The sequence below is a fragment of the Oncorhynchus mykiss genome, chromosome 8, assembly GCF_013265735.2.
Source record: "Oncorhynchus mykiss isolate Arlee chromosome 8, USDA_OmykA_1.1, whole genome shotgun sequence".
In the NCBI taxonomy this organism is placed as follows: Eukaryota; Metazoa; Chordata; class Actinopteri; order Salmoniformes; family Salmonidae; genus Oncorhynchus; species Oncorhynchus mykiss.
In genome coordinates, this window is record NC_048572.1 from 52,053,358 (window position 1) to 52,072,490 (window position 19,133).

The 19,133-nt window shown below is 42.1% G+C and overlaps 2 protein-coding genes across 2 annotated transcripts; one reads left to right on the forward strand and one right to left on the reverse strand.

Annotated features, from left to right (window-relative positions):
* The first annotated feature begins 24 nt into the window (after positions 1-24).
* Positions 25-6,366, forward strand: cmpk (cytidylate kinase). Its single transcript, XM_021612862.2, has 6 exons — positions 25-284; positions 2,185-2,331; positions 2,659-2,811; positions 3,020-3,096; positions 3,691-3,787; positions 5,081-6,366. Exons 1-6 carry the CDS (start codon positions 141-143, stop codon positions 5,120-5,122), a joined length of 660 nt encoding a protein of 219 aa, XP_021468537.1. The 5' UTR covers positions 25-140; the 3' UTR covers positions 5,123-6,366.
* A 2,557-nt stretch (positions 6,367-8,923) lies between these two features.
* LOC110530070 (B-cell lymphoma 6 protein) lies at positions 8,924-15,441 on the reverse strand. Its single transcript, XM_021612863.2, has 8 exons — positions 15,377-15,441; positions 12,590-12,761; positions 12,243-12,464; positions 11,053-12,050; positions 10,783-10,941; positions 10,492-10,622; positions 10,203-10,340; positions 8,924-9,930 (listed from the first exon to the last, which is right to left on the reverse strand). The coding sequence occupies exons 2-8, from the start codon at positions 12,748-12,750 to the stop codon at positions 9,787-9,789; spliced, it is 1,953 nt and encodes a 650-aa protein (XP_021468538.2). The 5' UTR covers positions 12,751-12,761; positions 15,377-15,441; the 3' UTR covers positions 8,924-9,786.
* Positions 15,442-19,133: the final 3,692 nt, after the last annotated feature.

Sequence of the window (19,133 nt, forward strand, 5' to 3'; positions counted from 1 at the left end):
TTTGTTGCCATTGGTTGGCCACGTCAAACGCGGAAGTGGTGTTGCTTTGGCGGACTTCCCACTGACACGCAACAACCGGGCATTAGATCTGTTCTTCATCGAACCGGGTTCACTTAGTGTATTGTTTGGTTTGTCGGTTTATGATTTTCCATTTATTGAGTAGGTTATCAGTGAAGGTGCCGAGCGTTGTGTACAGGGCCGCATTGATCATGAAGCCGCAGGTTGTGTTCGTGTTGGGAGGGCCTGGGGCGGGGAAAGGGACCCAGTGTGCCAGAATCGTTGAGGTAAGATGGCGAGAAAAGAACAATGAAAAGGACAAAGATAATTTGACAGGGCATTGAATTGTGTTGGGGGGGAAAACACTAACAGATATGAGGGGTTTGTGCTCACTTTTGTTGGCTTCTGTCCACGGGAGACCAGCTAAATGGATCAACTTCCCTTTCTTGTCCTCAATGTAATCTACTTGTTATGTTAGCTAGCATAGCTATACAAGACTACACTAGCTAGCCAGCTAACTAGCTAGTCATGTGAGCAATTAATACATGATATTTCAATCAGTCAACCTGTCAACAAGCAAACTATCTGAAGATTTTTCCTGAATATCAGAAGGGTGTACTACAAAGCAGAATCAATGTGTTAGCTAGCAAACGTTGATAAACATCCAGAAATGTTTTTTTGTTGTTATTGGTTGTTGAGTAAATTAGACCATGCCCATTTCTAGTTTCTTAAAAATGAACTCTTTCAGAATATTTAGTCAATTTTATGTGGAAAACTCATTGATCCTGCTTGGTAGTATACCCCTCAGGAATCAGTGGGCTATGACTCACCAAGAAGAGAGTACAGACAGAAGAGGGTAGCCTACTCCTTTTAGTCCAAAGACCTATTATGTTCAGAGGCGAATTGGCAGCCAAATACTCAATTTAAATGTGCTTCTCAATTGCAGTACATATATACAAAAGCCCTCTACTTAGATATGACATCAAAAATAATTTCCCAGAGATAGAATGTACACTTTTAAGCGGTTTTAACAGCTGCAGCTGACACTTATTTTTCAGTTACAACGTGTTTGTGGGCGTCCTTCTTCCGTTACACACAGGTGTGCGGCGCCCGCAGAAAGCTAATTAGCAACTGTAGTCGCCTCCGTCTTCGGTAAACAAGCGCTGTAACGGAAATATTGCCGTGTGGGACCCTAACCATATAAAGGTGTGTTAACCTTTTAATTACTATTATTATTTAAATTTTCTCGCTGATGTGAAAGTTAATGTTCCAAATGTTCTCAAACCGTATCGCGTGGGAGACGTGTTTACATTTTAGACCGAGCATTTTGGCATCATCGGGGCGCTGTCCTCAGTCGGGAGATAGGTTCGTGAATGGACGGTATATACCGTCTCGGAATGGGCTAGCTCTATGTTCGTTGTGAAAGGCTTCTAGCTACATACACAGAGTAACCTATGCACTGCTCTTGATGTCACACCCATGTGTAGTCTACATCTTATCAGTTCAGCAATTCACATTATGTAAAGTTCAGCTTATCTGCAATGCACCTGCTCTAAACCTCCAGCCAATGCCCTTGAACACGTAGTCTTGAGAAATGAAGGCTGACGTGTATCTGGGTGGGGTTTTAGTCAAAAGATAAACTACTACTGCTATTCAGCTGTCTGACTATTAACACACTACATTGTAGCTCCCCATGGGCTTTCTTCTGTTTCCTGCATTTGCAAATGACTTTGTTTAGACCTATATTCAAACAGAGCTGGGCCAATTGTTTGCGCAAGCATCCTGTTCAAGCATGATGAAACCACACGCGTTCTTAAGCCAGCCACCCACTTATAAAGCCTGTCTTCATACAGCGAAATATAAAAATCCCTCCCCTTGCTTTCAGTGTCAGTGGAGCACAGCAGCATAATTTTAGAACAATAACCCACGATGCCTATGACAATGTTATTTTCTGTGTATTCTCTACTTAATGCATTGTTACTATTGGACTCCTTTTTATAAATGACATTAGTCCCAGACAATTGGATTCTCATATCCAATTGATTCCTATGGAAAGTAACATACTTTGTTAGTACAGAACAGGTATGTTTCTGTACTATTGTCCCACGTAAGTGGTTGGATCAGTGATTATTCTTAGAGTGCGTTGTTGTTTTAGTAAAAGCTGGCATTAATTTACGTTTTTCACAGAACTACAGTTACACTCACCTGTCTGCCGGAGACCTGCTGAGGGCCGAGCGAAGCCGAGAGGGGTCAGAGTTCGGACAGCTCATTGACAGTTACATCAAGGATGGCAAGATCGTCCCTGTCGAGATCACCATTAACTTACTCAGGAAGGTATGCACCAACTCCAGGTACCTATGGCTACAAGGTTTGTGTTGGCAGGTTGACGTACAGTAAGTTAGGAATCAGAATTACTATTCGCTTAGTTAACATGGGGTAGAGCGTAGTAGCACTATACAGTCATTGTGGTCTGAGTAAGTCTTTCTCGCCCCTCCTCTTACTGAAATAGTTTCTGTCATTGCTCCATGGGCTGAATTAATCCATACCCAAAAGAAATAGTTCACCTCAAAATATTTTTGATGTCAGATGCATATAGGAAGGTCTACAGCTGATTTGGGGCAGAATATCCCTTTTTTAACGTTCACTTTCCTTTGTCCTCAGGCCATGGAGGAAACCATGGAGATGGACGAGAAGAAGTTCCGCTTCCTCATCGACGGCTTCCCCCGAAATGAAGACAACCTCCAGGGGTGGACCACTGTCATGGAAGGGAAGGCTAACGTCAAATTTGTGCTTTTCTTCGACTGTACTAGTGAGGTAATAAAACACTCCTTGGGGGGGAGGATCTCCCAAGAGGAAGGGGAGGGGAGGGGATGAGATGAAATGGAAGGGGCAAAATCACTGGAAGGGGAAGACATACCTCAGATCTAAGCCACAATTGTGTTAATCCTAGTGTTAATGTCTTTAGTGCTTAGCTGACAGTGTAATGTTTTATGCTGAGAGCTGTGTTTTTGCTTGTCTACAGGTCTGTATCGACCGATGTCTAGAAAGAGGGAAGAGCAGCGGGCGCACCGATGACAACAGAGCGAGCCTGGAGAAAAGGTAGCGTCCAAACACTAAGGCTTTCAATGATCACTGACCATTGACCTCTTTCATATGAACTGGAACTCTCAAAAGGAGACACCGCTCTTGTTCATAAAAAAAAAGGGTACTTACATTTCCTGGTTTCTAAAATGTTTGCCTGATTTCAGTTCATATGACACATAAGCAAAGTGTAGAGAATCATTGTACCATCTAAACCGCTGTGAAATATAGTTTTAGTCACCAAAAATACTGTATTTTCTGTAGTTGTAAGGTGTGATACAAAACTGAAAGTAATAAGACGTTAAAACAATTTACAGATGGGAAGCATATAAATATTGCATATACAACAGATCTACCATTCATCAGACTATTTCAATGAGTGTGACAGATCTATAACGTGTATTTCTGTATGATATCAGTCGGGTTGTACACTAAACGACATAATGGAACTTTTAATAATGGACTTTCTAGTGAAAAAAACATTGCTTTTGAGATTGCGATTTTTGTTTTTAGCTTGGCTGTATATACGTCACTGTGACCCCATTTTGGGTCTCTTCTGAGTCCTGGGTGCTGGTCAGGCATGTTTCTGAGCTTCCATTTCCTCCCCTGAAGGATCCAGACATACCTGCAGTCGACACGGCCTATCATCTCACTGTATGAGAAACAGGGCAAGGTGCGCACCGTGGATGCCTCGTGCGGTGTGGACGAGGTAAGCAAAGGAGTTTACAGCCATTGAAGGCACACATGATGGGCAGTTGGAACACACTCATTAGTGCAAAGTTATTCACTCTTAACTTATATTTTAGTTTTTTGTTAATCTTCATCCTACCCCCTCCTTTTTTGAACATTCTGTTAAAAATCGCGCAACTTTTCAGCGTCCTGCTACTCATGCCAGGAATATAGTATATGCATATGATTAGTATGTGTGGATAGAAAACACTCTGAAGTTTATAAAACTGGTTAAATCACGGCTGTGACTATAACAGAGCGTGTGTTTCATTGAAAAACGCAAGAAAAACTGCTCTCTGAAAGCAAAAAATAATTTCCATAAGTCACTTCCACCAGTTGTTAAAAGAGAACAGAATTTAATGGAAATTTGCCTGCACCTCATACAAATTCCGCACGATGGCGCCATTGTACTAATTTTCAATCGAATTAATTGTTGGAAAATCCATCTGTCTGACCTCAAGTTCTCCAGTCTTCACCCGGATGCAGTTTAGGGAGAGATCAGATTGCATTGTTTTTGAAGTGAGGACCTATTGAAGAGACATCGCCCTGTAATCATTTTGATAGATTATAAACGTTTACTAATACCTAAAGTTGGATTACAAAAGGATTTCGAAGTGTTTTGTGAAAGTTTATCGTCGACTTTTTTAATTTTAAAAAATTACGCAGCGTTTAAAAACTATGATTTTCTCAGAATGACACTACTTCTATACAAAGCTATTTTGGGTATATATGGACCGATTTTAACGAAAAAAAGACCCAATAGTGATGTTTATGGGGCATATAGGAGTGCCAAGAAAGAAGCTCGTCTAAGGTAATGAATGTTTTATATTTTATTTCTGCGTTTTGGGTAGCGCCGGCTATCGCAAAATCTGTTGTTTACGTGTCGAGCTGGCATTTTGGGGGGTGCATGCTATCAGATAATAGCTTCTGATGCTTTCGCCGAAAAGCATTTTAAAAATCTGACTTGCTGGCTAGGTTCACAACGAGTGTAGCTTTAATTCAATACCCTGCTTGTGAATTTTGATCAAGGTTTGAGTTTTAACGAGTACATTTAGCATTTAGCGTAGCGCATTTGCATTTCCAGGTGCCTACTTGGGACATATGCGTCTCAAGTAGATTCAAGAAGTTTTTAATTCCCTCTGTCTGAGTTTTTTTCTTTCCCTATTGGTTTTCTCTCTGTTCCCCTGCACCCTCTGGCAATCACACACTTGTCAAAAAACACAATGTCTCTTGTTTTCTCTAATGCATCTCTTTCTCTCCCTCTCTGTTTCAGGTTTTTGACAACGTCAAAGCCATCCTGGACAAAGAGGGTTGAAATCCCCGCCAACTGCCAACAACTGTAACATTCACAGTTACGTTTTGTTTGTCTTTGTATCAACTGCAGCAACACTATACTCAGTTTACATGTCCATTCAAATTACTTTTTACATTTAAAAAAACAAAACATTTTTTTGTCAGTGCCGAGCTGCTCTTCCAAGGGTGTGATTGAATGTGTGTGTAAGAGTGAATAAGATGGGTAGTAAGATGCTCTACTGACCAACCGCACTGGGTTTCACTACGGTAGTTGTACACCAACTGACAAGCCTGTCATTGTAGTCGTGGGGCTTTGTATACGGACAAGACTAATAGAATTGCTCTTAGCTTGGCGAGGCACTTATTTATGTATGTATGTTAAATTAATGTTTTTTTTTGTTGTTGTGATCAAATCTGCGTACACACCATTGTTAGCCGTTCCCTAAGCGAAAACGTGCATTTTCACCGACCAACCAATTCTATGGACTAAATCAGAGCTCTCCATCCGTGTTCCTGGAGAGCTACCATCCTGTCCATTTTCACTCCAACCCCAGTTATAACTAACCTTATTCAGTTTATTAACCAGCTAATTAGATCAGGGGGGGCGCCAGGACCGAGTTGGGAAACCTTGTGTTAGATTGGGGTTGGACTGAACCTACAGGACGGTAGAGCTCGAGGAACAGGTACTCAGAGATGAACATTGTCTTATGAACTTCCCCTGTGTACTAATAAAATATAGAAAGCACCAGTCTCATGTTGGAAGAAATATGAACAGCGGTCCCATAGGACCACAGGGAATCGAGTCACAGCAGCCGTGATTGCAGTATTACAAATTTGTGGATTAAACTGGCATGGCAACGATAGTTGTTACTGCACATACGGTGTGGGACCAATTTTGAACTTAAACTTGTTAAATCAAGTTTAAACTTGGGACTATCCGCAAGTTTGTGTCACTGCACATGAAAGAGTATTTGGTGTTCTCCCGAATGCTGAAATACTGACATGTTTTGTCGCCCCATGTAGTGTGACTGAAAATGTGAAGTCCAATGCTTACCTTGTTCTCCAACAAGGACTTGGCTGTGTTATGTATGTGTCATTACAAAAGTGCACAAAGATCAGCTCCCGACAGTTAAGTTTCTGTTGTGTGTTATTTGTTAAATCTTTGATTATGCGACAAAGGACGAAGGACCAGTTTTGTCGAATCGGAGTATGTTGCCATATAAAGTGGGAGAAATCGTCAAATACAAACAAACCAAATATAACCCCCTCTGTCTGTGTGTACTTTACTTCCTTTGACATGTGAATACTTATGGAGCCACTCGAAACAGGTAATTCCAGCATTCACAGAAGGTCACACTATTTCAAGGGAACAGTCAACCTAAGAATCTAGACTTTGACAGGTGAAAACTGACGGAGCCAGACAAACTCACCAGTAGTTCCAGTCAGACAGGTCACACTGTTTCAAGGGTGTCTCTCAACTGTTTTCTGACGGGTCCCTGAGACTAATGTGGCTAGTTCTACAGAGCTCAATATAATTGTTCCTCACTGAGATTTTGATATCTTTTGAACTATTTTATAATCTCTTCATTTTGTGCCTACCACAAGCCTTGTACTAACGGTTGTTGTTGGTATAACTAGTTTGCCGTATCAGACCAAACTCCTTCGACGTTGTTTACATTACATTTATTTGATTTCATCCAAGCTTTCTGTCGGCTACCATGATCACAAATGTGCTTATATAATATATGCCATTTAGCAAGCTTTAGCTAAACTCCTGGTGTGTTATTGCTCAGTTCAAGGGTGAGTGGTTATAGCCACAGTTATAGTTACATTTTATTTATATATATTTTTTAAATCTGAGAATGCAATTGTGTAATTTAAGTGTACAAACAGCCATCATAGTAAGTATTATGTAACAATGTACAGTTCCACTGCAACACTACCTAACCATGTAACCACAATGGAAATACTGATGGGTACAGATAGGAATCACTTCCATGTCAGTCAACCCAATAAGCCAGCAGAGGGCAGACTGACATCACCAGTGGTTCACTTGTTGAGAAATGTCACGTCGCCATTTTGACTTTATTTGTTATTTGAGTTTTTCATGTCAATTTCTCAATTTAAACGGGCAATCGGCAGTTGCAACAGTACATCTGTTTTATTGACTTAATGCTATGTACCCATTGTTTCTTGAAGAATATAACTTATGAATGCCTCATGAGCTTAGTTTAATTGCCGTACCCTATCAGAACCCAAAATACACACTTGTTTTTCCACAATTTTTCTGAACAAAGTAAATGTAAAACAAAGACTAGAGCCTCGACATGGTTAAAACTAGAACGTTTGATACCCTGGCTGGTCATGACTTGCATCCATAGCTCTGTCTATGATTTTGAGAGTGGTTACATTTCTTCAGCCCCATCCCACATTTGAGGGGAGCATGCTTTGTTATTGTTTCAACTGCTGAATGTCCCTTTAAACTTCGCATTCACATCTTATGCAATGAATAATACACATCATCGAATTGTATCTTGTATCTTATGTGTGTTATGTGCTCAAGGAAAATGTCCATTGAATCATCGTATCTTCAAAGAGCACTAATAAACTAAATGTAATTATTTTATGGAAATACAAGTGCTTTTTCAACTCTGGCCTAATATTAAAACAAAATGTGTTGTCTGTCTGTACATGACCAATGAGGACATTCAATATTGCTACACAATCATAAGTCAACTATAATGCCAAACTGTACCTGTTTCCTTTCACTACCTGTGTCATTCCACGAATAGAGTGCCTTTTGGGCAGTGTCATTTTGTAAAAAATAACAATTTATTCACCTAATTTTGACATTCTGTCATTAACTTAATTCCACTTAATAACAACTTAATATTAAACATGCTTTCCCATCTCAAAAGGTTAAATTAAGAAAAACTCCAATTAAAGTGACAGGGTTGACAATTTCACCTTAAATCAGCCATAAATTCCCTCGTAACAGGGGGAACGGAAGCTTGTGTGCAACAGGGATGGACAATTGAATGCATGCTTCACAAAACAGCCTACTTATCTATGCGTAACAGGGTTGACGTGTTTTGCTCGGCACACTCAGTTTTCCACCACAAAACAGACAATTGCCAAAATTAGAAGAATTTGCACACTTAATTTGACACTCATTTGACTATTAGATGTTCAATGTTTATTTTGGGAAGAAGAAAAAAAAGTTTTGTTCACCTTACAGAGTTGACCTTAAACTTGATTGACACATGTAAATGAATCACTAATCACATTTAAATAAATACAAATCTTCAGAAGCTTTCCCAATGCAACAAAATAACTTTTCAATGATAAACTTGGGTTGCCAAAATTGATTTTCTGTGAATGCACATTATTTAGTTAAATGAAACACACTGTGTAATAGAGATTTTAAAAGGTGAATTTAATGAGAAGGCTTTTATTCACCGAGAGGCTTGTATAGGAAGTCACATCAGTGGCTACAGAAACACAGTGTCGCCAAAACATTATCAGTGTGCCCTTTGCTCAGTCTGGCATCAAACTTGAACCATAGCAGTCAACACTGGCAGACATTTGATACTGGCAGAAGAAACAGGTCAAAGGTAGAATATCAGTACCAAAAAAAAAAAAAAAACTTAAATATGGTTCTTAAACATACTTGGTTAAGTTTCCCTTCCCCCTGGGTCTGCGTCTCCCCACACATACTATCAAGTTGATCACATATCAATCCAGATCATGATTGGATGTGATATTTCCGAGACGTTCTTATTTGCATTGTCACATTGACAAATGATACCAAAAGACGCACTCGTGTTTTCATAACACATTCCTTTATTTCTATTTCACATAAAGCTCTGCAGTTTACAAAGACAAATGTTGATCACGGTCCTGAGGACTTGTAGCTTGAGAGCTGGCGTATTTACAGCTTGTTGGCCTGAGACAAAAAAAGCAGAGAAAACAAATACGGTAGAAAGTGCTGACGTAGGACTTTGCGGTAATGAACTGAATAGACAAAAAAACAACTTAGTGTAAGGCACCTTAAATACATTGCATATGTACCCGTGTCGGATAATATATTATGTTGACCAAATGACAGACGCAATAACAAACTTTCACTAGGTAGAAAGACAAAAGCGGCTGGTACCTTAGTAATTACAGACATATACTCTGCCAGCAGAGGGTAATCTGGATAGATATTACATTATATATATGTATTCACAATATACAAGATATAAGAAACTACAAAGAACTGGATAATAAATTAGCTTATCTTCAGCTGACCATGCCCCAATATACTTTATCTATAATATAATTGTACCCCATGTAACAGTGTTTTTCATTCTCTAACAGTTTTGAGTGTCTTCTAAAAGAACACTGTCCTTCAATTGAAAACATTCAGGAAAAAAGTATTACAATATATAAGAATTCATATTCCAAAACTATAATTTTCTAAATGTACATTCCATCAGTACGTACCGGACCTCTATACAAACATAAAGTAAAATGGCTATGAATTATACAATATGGTTCTATGTTCACATTTGGAGGGAAGCCATCTGCCATTTGCCAACAAACACAACAATCTCTGACAGTGTGGTACTAAGACGCTATGATGTGTTGCTACAACCGTAAGACGGTTGTCTGCCAATCAAACTCCATCTTCCCAGTGTCCATTTAGCAGGCCTTGGCCAAGCCAACGAGCATGTCCGTGTTCGCCCGGCGGTACTGAGCCTTGGTGTTGGTGACCGCGCCGTGCTTCTGCCGGAGATGCAGCCTCAACTGGCTCTTGTGGCGAAAGTGGACGTCACATTTCTCGCACTGAGGAAGAAAAGAATGGAACGCAATGAGTCACTAATTCAATCAAACTGTCTGTCAACGGGTTCATTCATGCATTCAATGAAGGGTTAGCGGGAGGACAGAGGCTATAGCCGATATTCATTTAAGCTGATGCCCTGGCTTGTATATAGCGATACTCTGCTTATGCTATTGATAGACAGTCACAGGAAGCCAGGAAGGGATTGAGGAAGTGGACCAGTCCCAATTTAGCTGATACACACTGGGTCAAGTGAACGGAAAGATAAGGTGTTTACATGGTAGGGCTTTTCTCCTGTGTGGATGCGTAAGTGGCTCTTGAGGGTCTGAAGATGGCGGAAGTGTGTCCCACAGATCTCACAGGGATACGGCTTCTCCCCCGTATGTATCAGCACGTGGGCGCGGAGGTGCGCGACCTAGGAAGAAAATCCATAAGATACTTTAGATTTGTCGGAGATAAATTCAAGTAAATATAAAATAATACATGAATTATATTACAATAACACATACAGCTTTGGACATAGCTGTCCTTCATGAGTGAATCACAGTTCATAGCTGTTTCCTCACCTGTATGAAGCGAGAGCCACACGTTTCACACTTGTATGGCTTTTCTCCTGAGTGGATTCGGGTGTGGGTCTTGAGGTTGGCCGGCCGGTTGAACTGAGCACCGCAGATGTTACAGCGGTACGGTTTCTCGCCTGGATTGCAAGAAGTATTTTAAAAAACAACACATTAGGAACTACTCTTTGCATGACAGACTGACCAGGTGAATCCTGGTGCATCGCACAGAGATGCACAAATACGATAAACCATTGAAAATGGGCGAATCTCTCCTTTAAGATGTAACAGAAGTCTTACCGGTGTGGACAGTCTTGTGGCTGGCGAGGTTCCCTTTGTAACGGAAGGCAGCCTGGCACCGGTCACACTTGTATGGCTTGTCAGCATGGACCTGGAGCATGTGGCCTTTCAGGGAGTCCGCTTCCGCAAACTTTGAGTTGCAGAAGTTGCAACCATTCTCTACAACAGAAACATTGAGATTTAGTCAATGAAAAGTGGAACAGCATGAATGTAAATGTACTGCGTCAATGTTTATAGCACTGTCCCCACTAATTGAAGTACACTACTCACCACCGCTTGAGTCGGAGTACTCAGAGTGCAGCTCATTGTCCTCCCCGCTGTAGGTGCCAGGGGAGCGGGGACACACCACCAGGTGCTGAGGGGCATCTGTACCACAGGAGGAGCATCTAAGTTGGTTAATGTTGTGATGGCTGGCCTGTGGGACAAGGATCTCTTCTGCGTGCACGTTGACCATCTCTGCAGCCTGCAGCTCCTTCATCGGTCCCTCTGATCCACTAGTCCTGTTAGAGCCCTGAGGAGTGGTGCAGTCCCCAGCCTCAGCGCTCCCTCCCTGGGCCTCATCCTCGTCCTTCTCCCTGGAGGTCTGGTTCATCACGATGAACTTGTACTTCTTCCAGTTGCGGGCCTTGGGCTCCTGGGAGCAGCCAGAGGGCTGGGTCGCATTCCTGCTGCAGCCGCTGGACTCGGTGGGGGAGTTGGGCTGGCAGTCAGAGCGGAGGGGGCTCTGCGGGCTGCAGATCACACCTTTGCTGCAGCCTGGGGACAGGCTGAGGGAGTCTGGTTGGGGGGGTTGGATGCTGTCCTCCTCCATGGGGGAGGCCCCTCTGTGTTTAGGTCCCTGGAGCCCCATGAAGGGCCCCGACGGGCAGCTGGAGCAGGGGAGGGGGCGGAGGATCGTAACGGAGGAGGATGAGGACTGGGATGAAAGAGGGTGGTGGACGATGGTGGTGGCCTCTGTGCGATTCGCGGGAGAGAAGAGCTTCTGAGAGATGGAATCCCCTTTGTGGAGGTCACTGAAATTGAGGGCGTCTGGCAGCTTTCCGATGGGCATTGGGATGTGTTTTCCGTGGACGTGGTGGGAGCTACCTGAAGCATTGATACCAGTGAATACACTGGGGCAGTAGCTCCTCCGGTCTCTGAGGGGAGACATGGATGTGTGGCTGGGGCTGGTCGCCAACCCTTCCAGAGCCCTGAAAGCAGGGAGGTCCTGAGAGAGACGCATCGGGCTAGTCAGTACCTCATCTCTCTGCAGAGTCACAGACTGCTCTCTAAAAGGACCAGGAAAGAAGGAGAAACACCCATTTAGTTCCAAACAGATACTATTCAGATGTGAATAAGTAAAAAAAATAAAATAAATAGGGCTTGGAATATTCACAGACCCGACCAGGAAAAGTTCCAGACACTAGTAGGCTACCAACCAAGTATAAATGGACGAGCAATTATGTAAATGTTGTTTGTACCTGGACTTGATGAACCTGCGGCAGGTGTCCACCACATGTTCCATCTGGAGGTATGACGCTGTGTTCATGGTAACCAAAACCAGGCTGTCCTTCAGGGTCAGGGTGGAGGTGTACATGAAGTCCAGCAGGATGGCAAAACCATCAGGGTCCACCGTGGGGTCCAGGCTGATGGCACTCAGGTTACTCTTCAGGGGGTCGGTGAATATGGAGTAAAAGAGCCCACTATAAAACGGGAAAGAAATGTGAAAATCGCATGTTAGGATTGTGCCCTTTTCTCTCACAATGGCAGTCGCACAGCACAAGAAGGACGTTTGGCCGAAAAACACGTAGCTGGGTCTTGAACGTACCTGCAGGCCACGAGGACTGCCCTGTGAGCGCAGAAGCGCTGACCGTCAATCTGGATTGAGACATCCGTCAGGATATTTCTACTGCGGAGGCGGTTGAAGTTGAGCAGAACATCACCGGCATGGCGGGTGAATTGAATGCAGCCATCTGCCAATGAGGCCATGATGTTAGAATCTGGAGAAACATGGAAAAATACAGTATTGATAAAGGACCATCCGCCAAGCTCAGACTGGGAGAGTTGCTGATTAACATAAACATAAAGTATGCAAAGCTGCTCTAGTCATATATTTGTCATATGTTATACGCTACATGACCAAAAGTATTTGGACAGCTGCTCGTAGAACATCTCTTTCCAAAATCATGGGCATTAATATGAAGTTTGTCCCCCCTTTCATCTAGATGTTGCAACATTGCTGCGGGGACTTGCTTCCGCAGCCACAAGAGCATTAGTGAGGTCGGGCGATTAGGCCTGGCTTGCACAGGGGCATTGTCATTCTTAAACAGGAAAGGGCCTTCCCCAAACTGTTGCCACAAAGTTGGAAGCAGAGAATCGTCTAGAATGTAATTGTGTGCTGTAGCATTAATATTTCCCTTCACTGGAACTAAGGGGCCTAGCCCGAACCATGAAAAACATCCCCAGACCATTATTCCTCCTCCACCACCACACTTTGCAGTTGGCACTATGAATTGGGGCAGGTAGCATTCTCCTGGCATCCGCCAAACCCAGCCTGATGGACTGCCAAGTGGTGAAGCGTGATTCATCACTCCCGAGAATGCGTTTCCACTGCTCCAGAGTCCACCACTCCAGCTGACACTTGGCATTGCACATGGTGATCTTAAGTTTGTGTGCGACTGCTCGGCCATGGAAGCCCATTTCATGAAGCTTCAGAGTGCTACGCTTCCTTTCTGTGAGCTTGTATGGCCTACGACTTCACGGCTGAGCCGTTGTTGCTCCTAGAAGTTTCCACTTCACAATAACAGCTCTTACAGTTGACCGGGGCAGCTCTAGCAGGGCAGACATTTGACAAACTGACTTGTTTTTAAGGTGGCATCCAATGATGGTGCCACGTTGAAAGTCACTGAGCTCTTCAGTAAGGCCAATCTACTAGCAATGATTTTATACATCTGTCAGCAACTGGAGTGGCTGAAATAGCAGAATTGACTAATTGGAAGGGGTGTCCACATACTTCTGTGTATGAGGACATCATAGCATCATAATCCTATTACCATTGTAATCCTATTACCATTGAACTTGGTGTAGGTGGCACCATTTCAATGTCCAACGAAGTAAAAAGCATTGCTGGAAATGGGACCACGTCTGAGGGAGGCTACAGATCTAAAATACCATGTCAACTATTGCTAACTCCGAGGCATTGAACTCATGTTCATGACATAAAAATAGTGACAAGCCATGATTGTTGTGGAAAAGTAGACTTTATACAGGCTACAGTAAACAAGTTAGGCCATTTGCTGTTACCCAAATATTGGATTACATATTGCTATTAGACTTACCATAGATATGATTTAACCCTTACAATAAACGTACAAATAAAATATTTGTACATTTAGGAATTATGACCTTTATTTCACTGCAAATATTTTACTATGCATTACTTAAGAAACACTTTAATAAAATACACATTTAAACCCCGTTTCCTATTTGCTTTTGACCTATAGCCAAGCCCATAAATGCTGACGGCTCACGCTTGGAACATGTTTCGCATTTAGTACATTCCGTTTTGGGGTGCGCACAGATTAGGTTGCTTCTAAATACGCTTCCTGTTCTTCGATAGGCCTATACGTGGAAAGCCAGCTTGTTTAACAGATGACATTTAACACTGGTTATACCCAATTTATTTTAACTATAAAAATAAACTAGAAAAATTGGAGTACGGCAATGCGAATAATAGGTTGTGGGATTTTTAGGAGTTTCAAATGCATGTACCCACAGGACTACACATTGCACAGAGGCTCCCCACTGTAAATGTAGTACACAACGAGTAGGCAGTTATTGATAATAACGGTCCATTAAAACAAATCAAGAATGTAGGCCTACATCAAAATATTGTTTGTTTTGTCTCAGCATTGAACGAAAAAGTATTCGACAGATCCTTAGTGGATATCTACCAGCGAAGTTAAATCAACATCAAGAGAGAGAAAAGTACAGTGCTCAAAGCTCAAATGTAGTACGCAGTGATCTAACAAGACAGACTCGCCCTGTTGCGCGAATTTTCTTGCTCTTAAGTTTACTGATATTTAACGACTATTAAAGATGCATACTTTTTGATAATATCAAATTCATTTTATCCGTTTTTTTTTTTGATAAATCAAAAACATTCTGACTATATAAACCCAAAAGTAATCTTTATGTACAGTAGGATAGGCTATAAAGGAACTGCACATTCGGCCTAATATATTATCTCTCGATAATATCTAGATATTCGATTAACCAACATGATTAAAAAAAAAGTGAGCATAATGTGGCAATACAGTTTCCCAATGACAGAATGGACCACGAACTTCCGACTGAATATCTGGCAAGCATGCTGCTTGAGCAGAGGAGATCCTAGACGACTTGACCATTAATCAAGTAATAAACATCAGCAAGAAGTCTAGCAACTGCAGCCTAAGAGACCCTACTGTTCCCAAAACGAAAGAAAACATAAAACCATCTAAAGAATTTAAGTATTTCAAGTGTATCAATAGAGGTCAATGAGCCACAACGAATGTCTACCACTACAAGCAACTTCTACCGTTATACTGTAAAATAATGAGGGGAAAAAATTCACCTTATAAAACTTTCCTGGAAACTTCGTGCATCACCAGTTCTGAGAATCAAGTTCTAAGAAACTCAAGGGTTTAATTCTCGGAATTCTACCAGTGGGCCATACCATTTCCAAATCAGTGGGGAGGGTACATGGTGTTGTGTGTGCCTTTTTTTATCGTCATTACACGACATATATTTGGATATTCTATTTAGGCCGTAAATTAGAGACGATATACTATTGATTAAGTTTCAAAAATAAACGGTGACATGGATTTTTAACTATGACAACTATTTCATTTTTACTCTATTATACCTCTTTAGTGTAACTGTCCACATACAAGGTCACCTGACCATTCTATATAGACCTCGAAGAAAACGAGCTCGTTCACGAGGATGGACACGAGCAAGGTTTTGCGTAAAGAGATTTGATGTATAAATCAGGCGATAGGTAGGTGGGTTGCCTGTCATTAGATGCTTTGTTTTATTTTATTTTATGCGCAACCCTACCTTCACTACTATTTGTTGCCGAACATGTTCAGACTACTTTTTGGAGACGTCTTCAGTTTCAGCTATCCACTTTGGATTGTAAAACCTTTTTCCGTTCACTGTTGTGTGGAAGTAGGAGCAATTACATTAATTTTTGTATTGTGGGGGACATAACAGTTATAATATTTTTGACGGAAACGCACGCTAGTTTCAGGAAATGGTAGCCTATAGCACCACAATGCCCAACGTTGTAGTCTAAGGTGGTTGGACTCTGTATTAGTAGTAATTTAATAGTAAGTATAGGCAAAAACATGTACAGAAATCTCCACCTACATAGGCGTGAATAAAACTTTTGCACAAGTGCTACAAAGGCAGCAATGGTTATGCGCTAACGTTATATGGCTATAGGCTAGGCGTCATGCGGAACCGCTCTGTATTGTTTATCTTTTTATTACATTGTAATAAATTGTAATACACATGTTGGAATGGATTTACACTTGAACCCTATTTTATTTAACCTACTGTTACATGACTCGTTTACAATGTTCCCTAGCACGCCCAGTCAATAAAGAGATTGGACACGAAGATGAGATCATTCCTTTAGGGATAGCATACTGCCCGACGAGTAGGCTGCTTGAGACACAAAATTAGGTGTGAACTTTTGCCTGTGTTTAGGCTATTCCATCTATGTAATTTAAAGGGGCAATCTGAAGTTGATACATCCATTTTTGGACTTGAAATTGATGATATGAACCCATTGATTCTTGAAGAATATAACTTATAAATGCCTAATGGGGTTAGTTCAACTGTCATACCCCATCAGGACCCCAAAATGTTTCACTCCAATGCGTGTAAAGTAAGTAAATGTAAAAAATGTACGGTCAGTCCTTGCATACATTGCTCTGTCTATGAATGTTAGAGTGGTTACATTTCTCCAGCCCCATCCCCCAGCTTGTTACAAAAACGGGTGGGGAATTCACTTTGTTATTGTTTCATCTGCTAATAGCTGCTTTATGTAGCCTAACCTATGAAGTGCAGGTGCCAGGCAAAATGTAAGCTAAACAAAACCCTAGGCCTACTTACACTACATGACCAAATGTATGTGGACACCTGCTCGCCGAACATGTCATTCCAAAATCATGGGCATTAATATGGAGTTGGTCCCCCTTTTGCCGCTATAACAGCCTCCACTCTTCTGGGAAGGCTTTCCCCTAGATGTTGGAACATTGCTGCGGGGACTTGCTTCCATTCAGCTACAAGAGCATTAGTGAGGTCGGACACTGATGTTGGGCGATTAGGCCTGGTTCGCAGTCAGTGTTCCAATTCATCCCAAATGTGTTCGATGGGGTTGAGGTCAGAGCTCTGTGCAGGCCAGTCAAGTTCTTCCACACCGATCTCGACAGACCATTTCTGTATGGACCTCACTTTGTGCACAGGGGCACAAAATGTCCTTCTGAAACAGGAAAGGGCCTTCCCCAAAATGTTGCCGCAAAGTTTGAAGCAGAGAATCGTCTAGAGTGTCATTGTATGCTGTAGCATTAAGATTTCCTTTCACTGGAACTAAGGGGCCTAACCCATACTATGACAAACAGCCCCAGACAATTCGGCCATGGAATCCCATTTCATGAAGCTCCCGATGAACAGTTATTGTGCTGAAGTTACTTCCAGTTTGGAACTCGGTAGTGAGTGTTGCAAACGAAGACAGACGATTTTTACGCACTACGCGCTTCAGCACTCGTCGGTCCCTTTCTGTGAGCTTGTGTGGCCTACCACTTTGCAGCTGAGCCATTGTTGCTCCTAGACGTTTCTACTTCACAATACCAGCACACAGTTGACCGGGGCAGCTCTAGCAGGGCAGACATTTTATGAATTGACTTGTTTGAAAGGTGGCAAGCTATGACGGTGCTACATTGAAAGTCACTGTGCTGGGTCGGCAGGGTAGCCTAGTGGTTAGAGCGTTGGACTAGTAACCGGAAGGTTGCAACCCCTGAGCTGACAAGGTACAAATCTGTCGTTCTGCCCCTGAACAGGCAGTTAACCCACTGTTCAAGGCCGTCATTGTAAATAAGAATTTGTTCTTAACTGACTTGCCTAGTTAAATAAAGGTAAAAAATCAGAAATCATGGCTGTGTGCTAAATTTTATACACCTGTCAGCAACGGTGTGGCTGAAATAGCTGAATCCACATATTTGAAGGGGTTTTCACATACACTATATATACAAAATGTATCTAAAATAGGACAGCACTCCGGTGAATAAACTTAAATTAACAGTTATATTTCTGCACTAATGTTTGGGGTATGAGCTCTTCTTAAGACGTAATGGCAATCAATGTTACAACAATAATACAGGCCACACACAGGTGGGCATACTTACAGATTCACAAAGTCAGTAATGGTCCAATCAAAAGATCCCAGCAGAGGGAGCTGGGGGGGGGGGGGGAGGGGGCAAGAAAATCAAATAAATACAAAATCTATTCGCAAACACACAATAAAGCCTAAATGTCAGCAGGGTATTTATAGCCTACAAAAAAATGAGGACAGAAACATTCCTCACTGAGCAGCCTATCCAATACATCTCTCTTTTGGAGAAGTCATTTATCCCCATCTCCTCCCCTATGTCTCACCTTCACCATTCAATGACCATATAAGGCACTTAGTTCATAATTCTGGATTTTGAAATGCCTGGCAACAGGTGATTTTTCATTATGTTTGCGAATGGAGCTCTTATGTTCACAAATCCTTCTGAAGTTCACGTTTGGTCTTACCCAGATAATACAAGTTTCAGAGCACTTAAAGGAGATATACAACATTGGCCTATTTTGCCTAGTTAACTCTCCCATGGGGTTTTCCGGAATTCCCTGTTTAGTAGGCTACGATGTATACTTGAAATCAAGTAACATTGTGTGTGTGAGTGAGTGTGTGAGTGAGTGAGAGTTTCAGATAGGGTCCAAAACATTTGGCAACATCAACAAAAACAGTCTCATACTTGGCTAATTGCATTGGGTTCTGTTCTACAGCTCTCAATGATAGTCAATATAGGCCAACTGAATTTCTAACAGTATAACTTTAGACCGTCCCCTCGCCCATACCCGGGCGCAAACCAGGGACCCTCTGCACACATCAACAACAGTCACCCACGAAGCATCGTTACCCATCGCTCCACAAAAGCCATGGCCCTTGCAGAGCAAGGGGAACCACTACTTCAAGGTCTCAGAGCAAGTGACGTCACCGATTGAAACGCTGATTAGTGCGCACCACCGCTAACTAGCTAGCCGTTTCACATCCATTCATC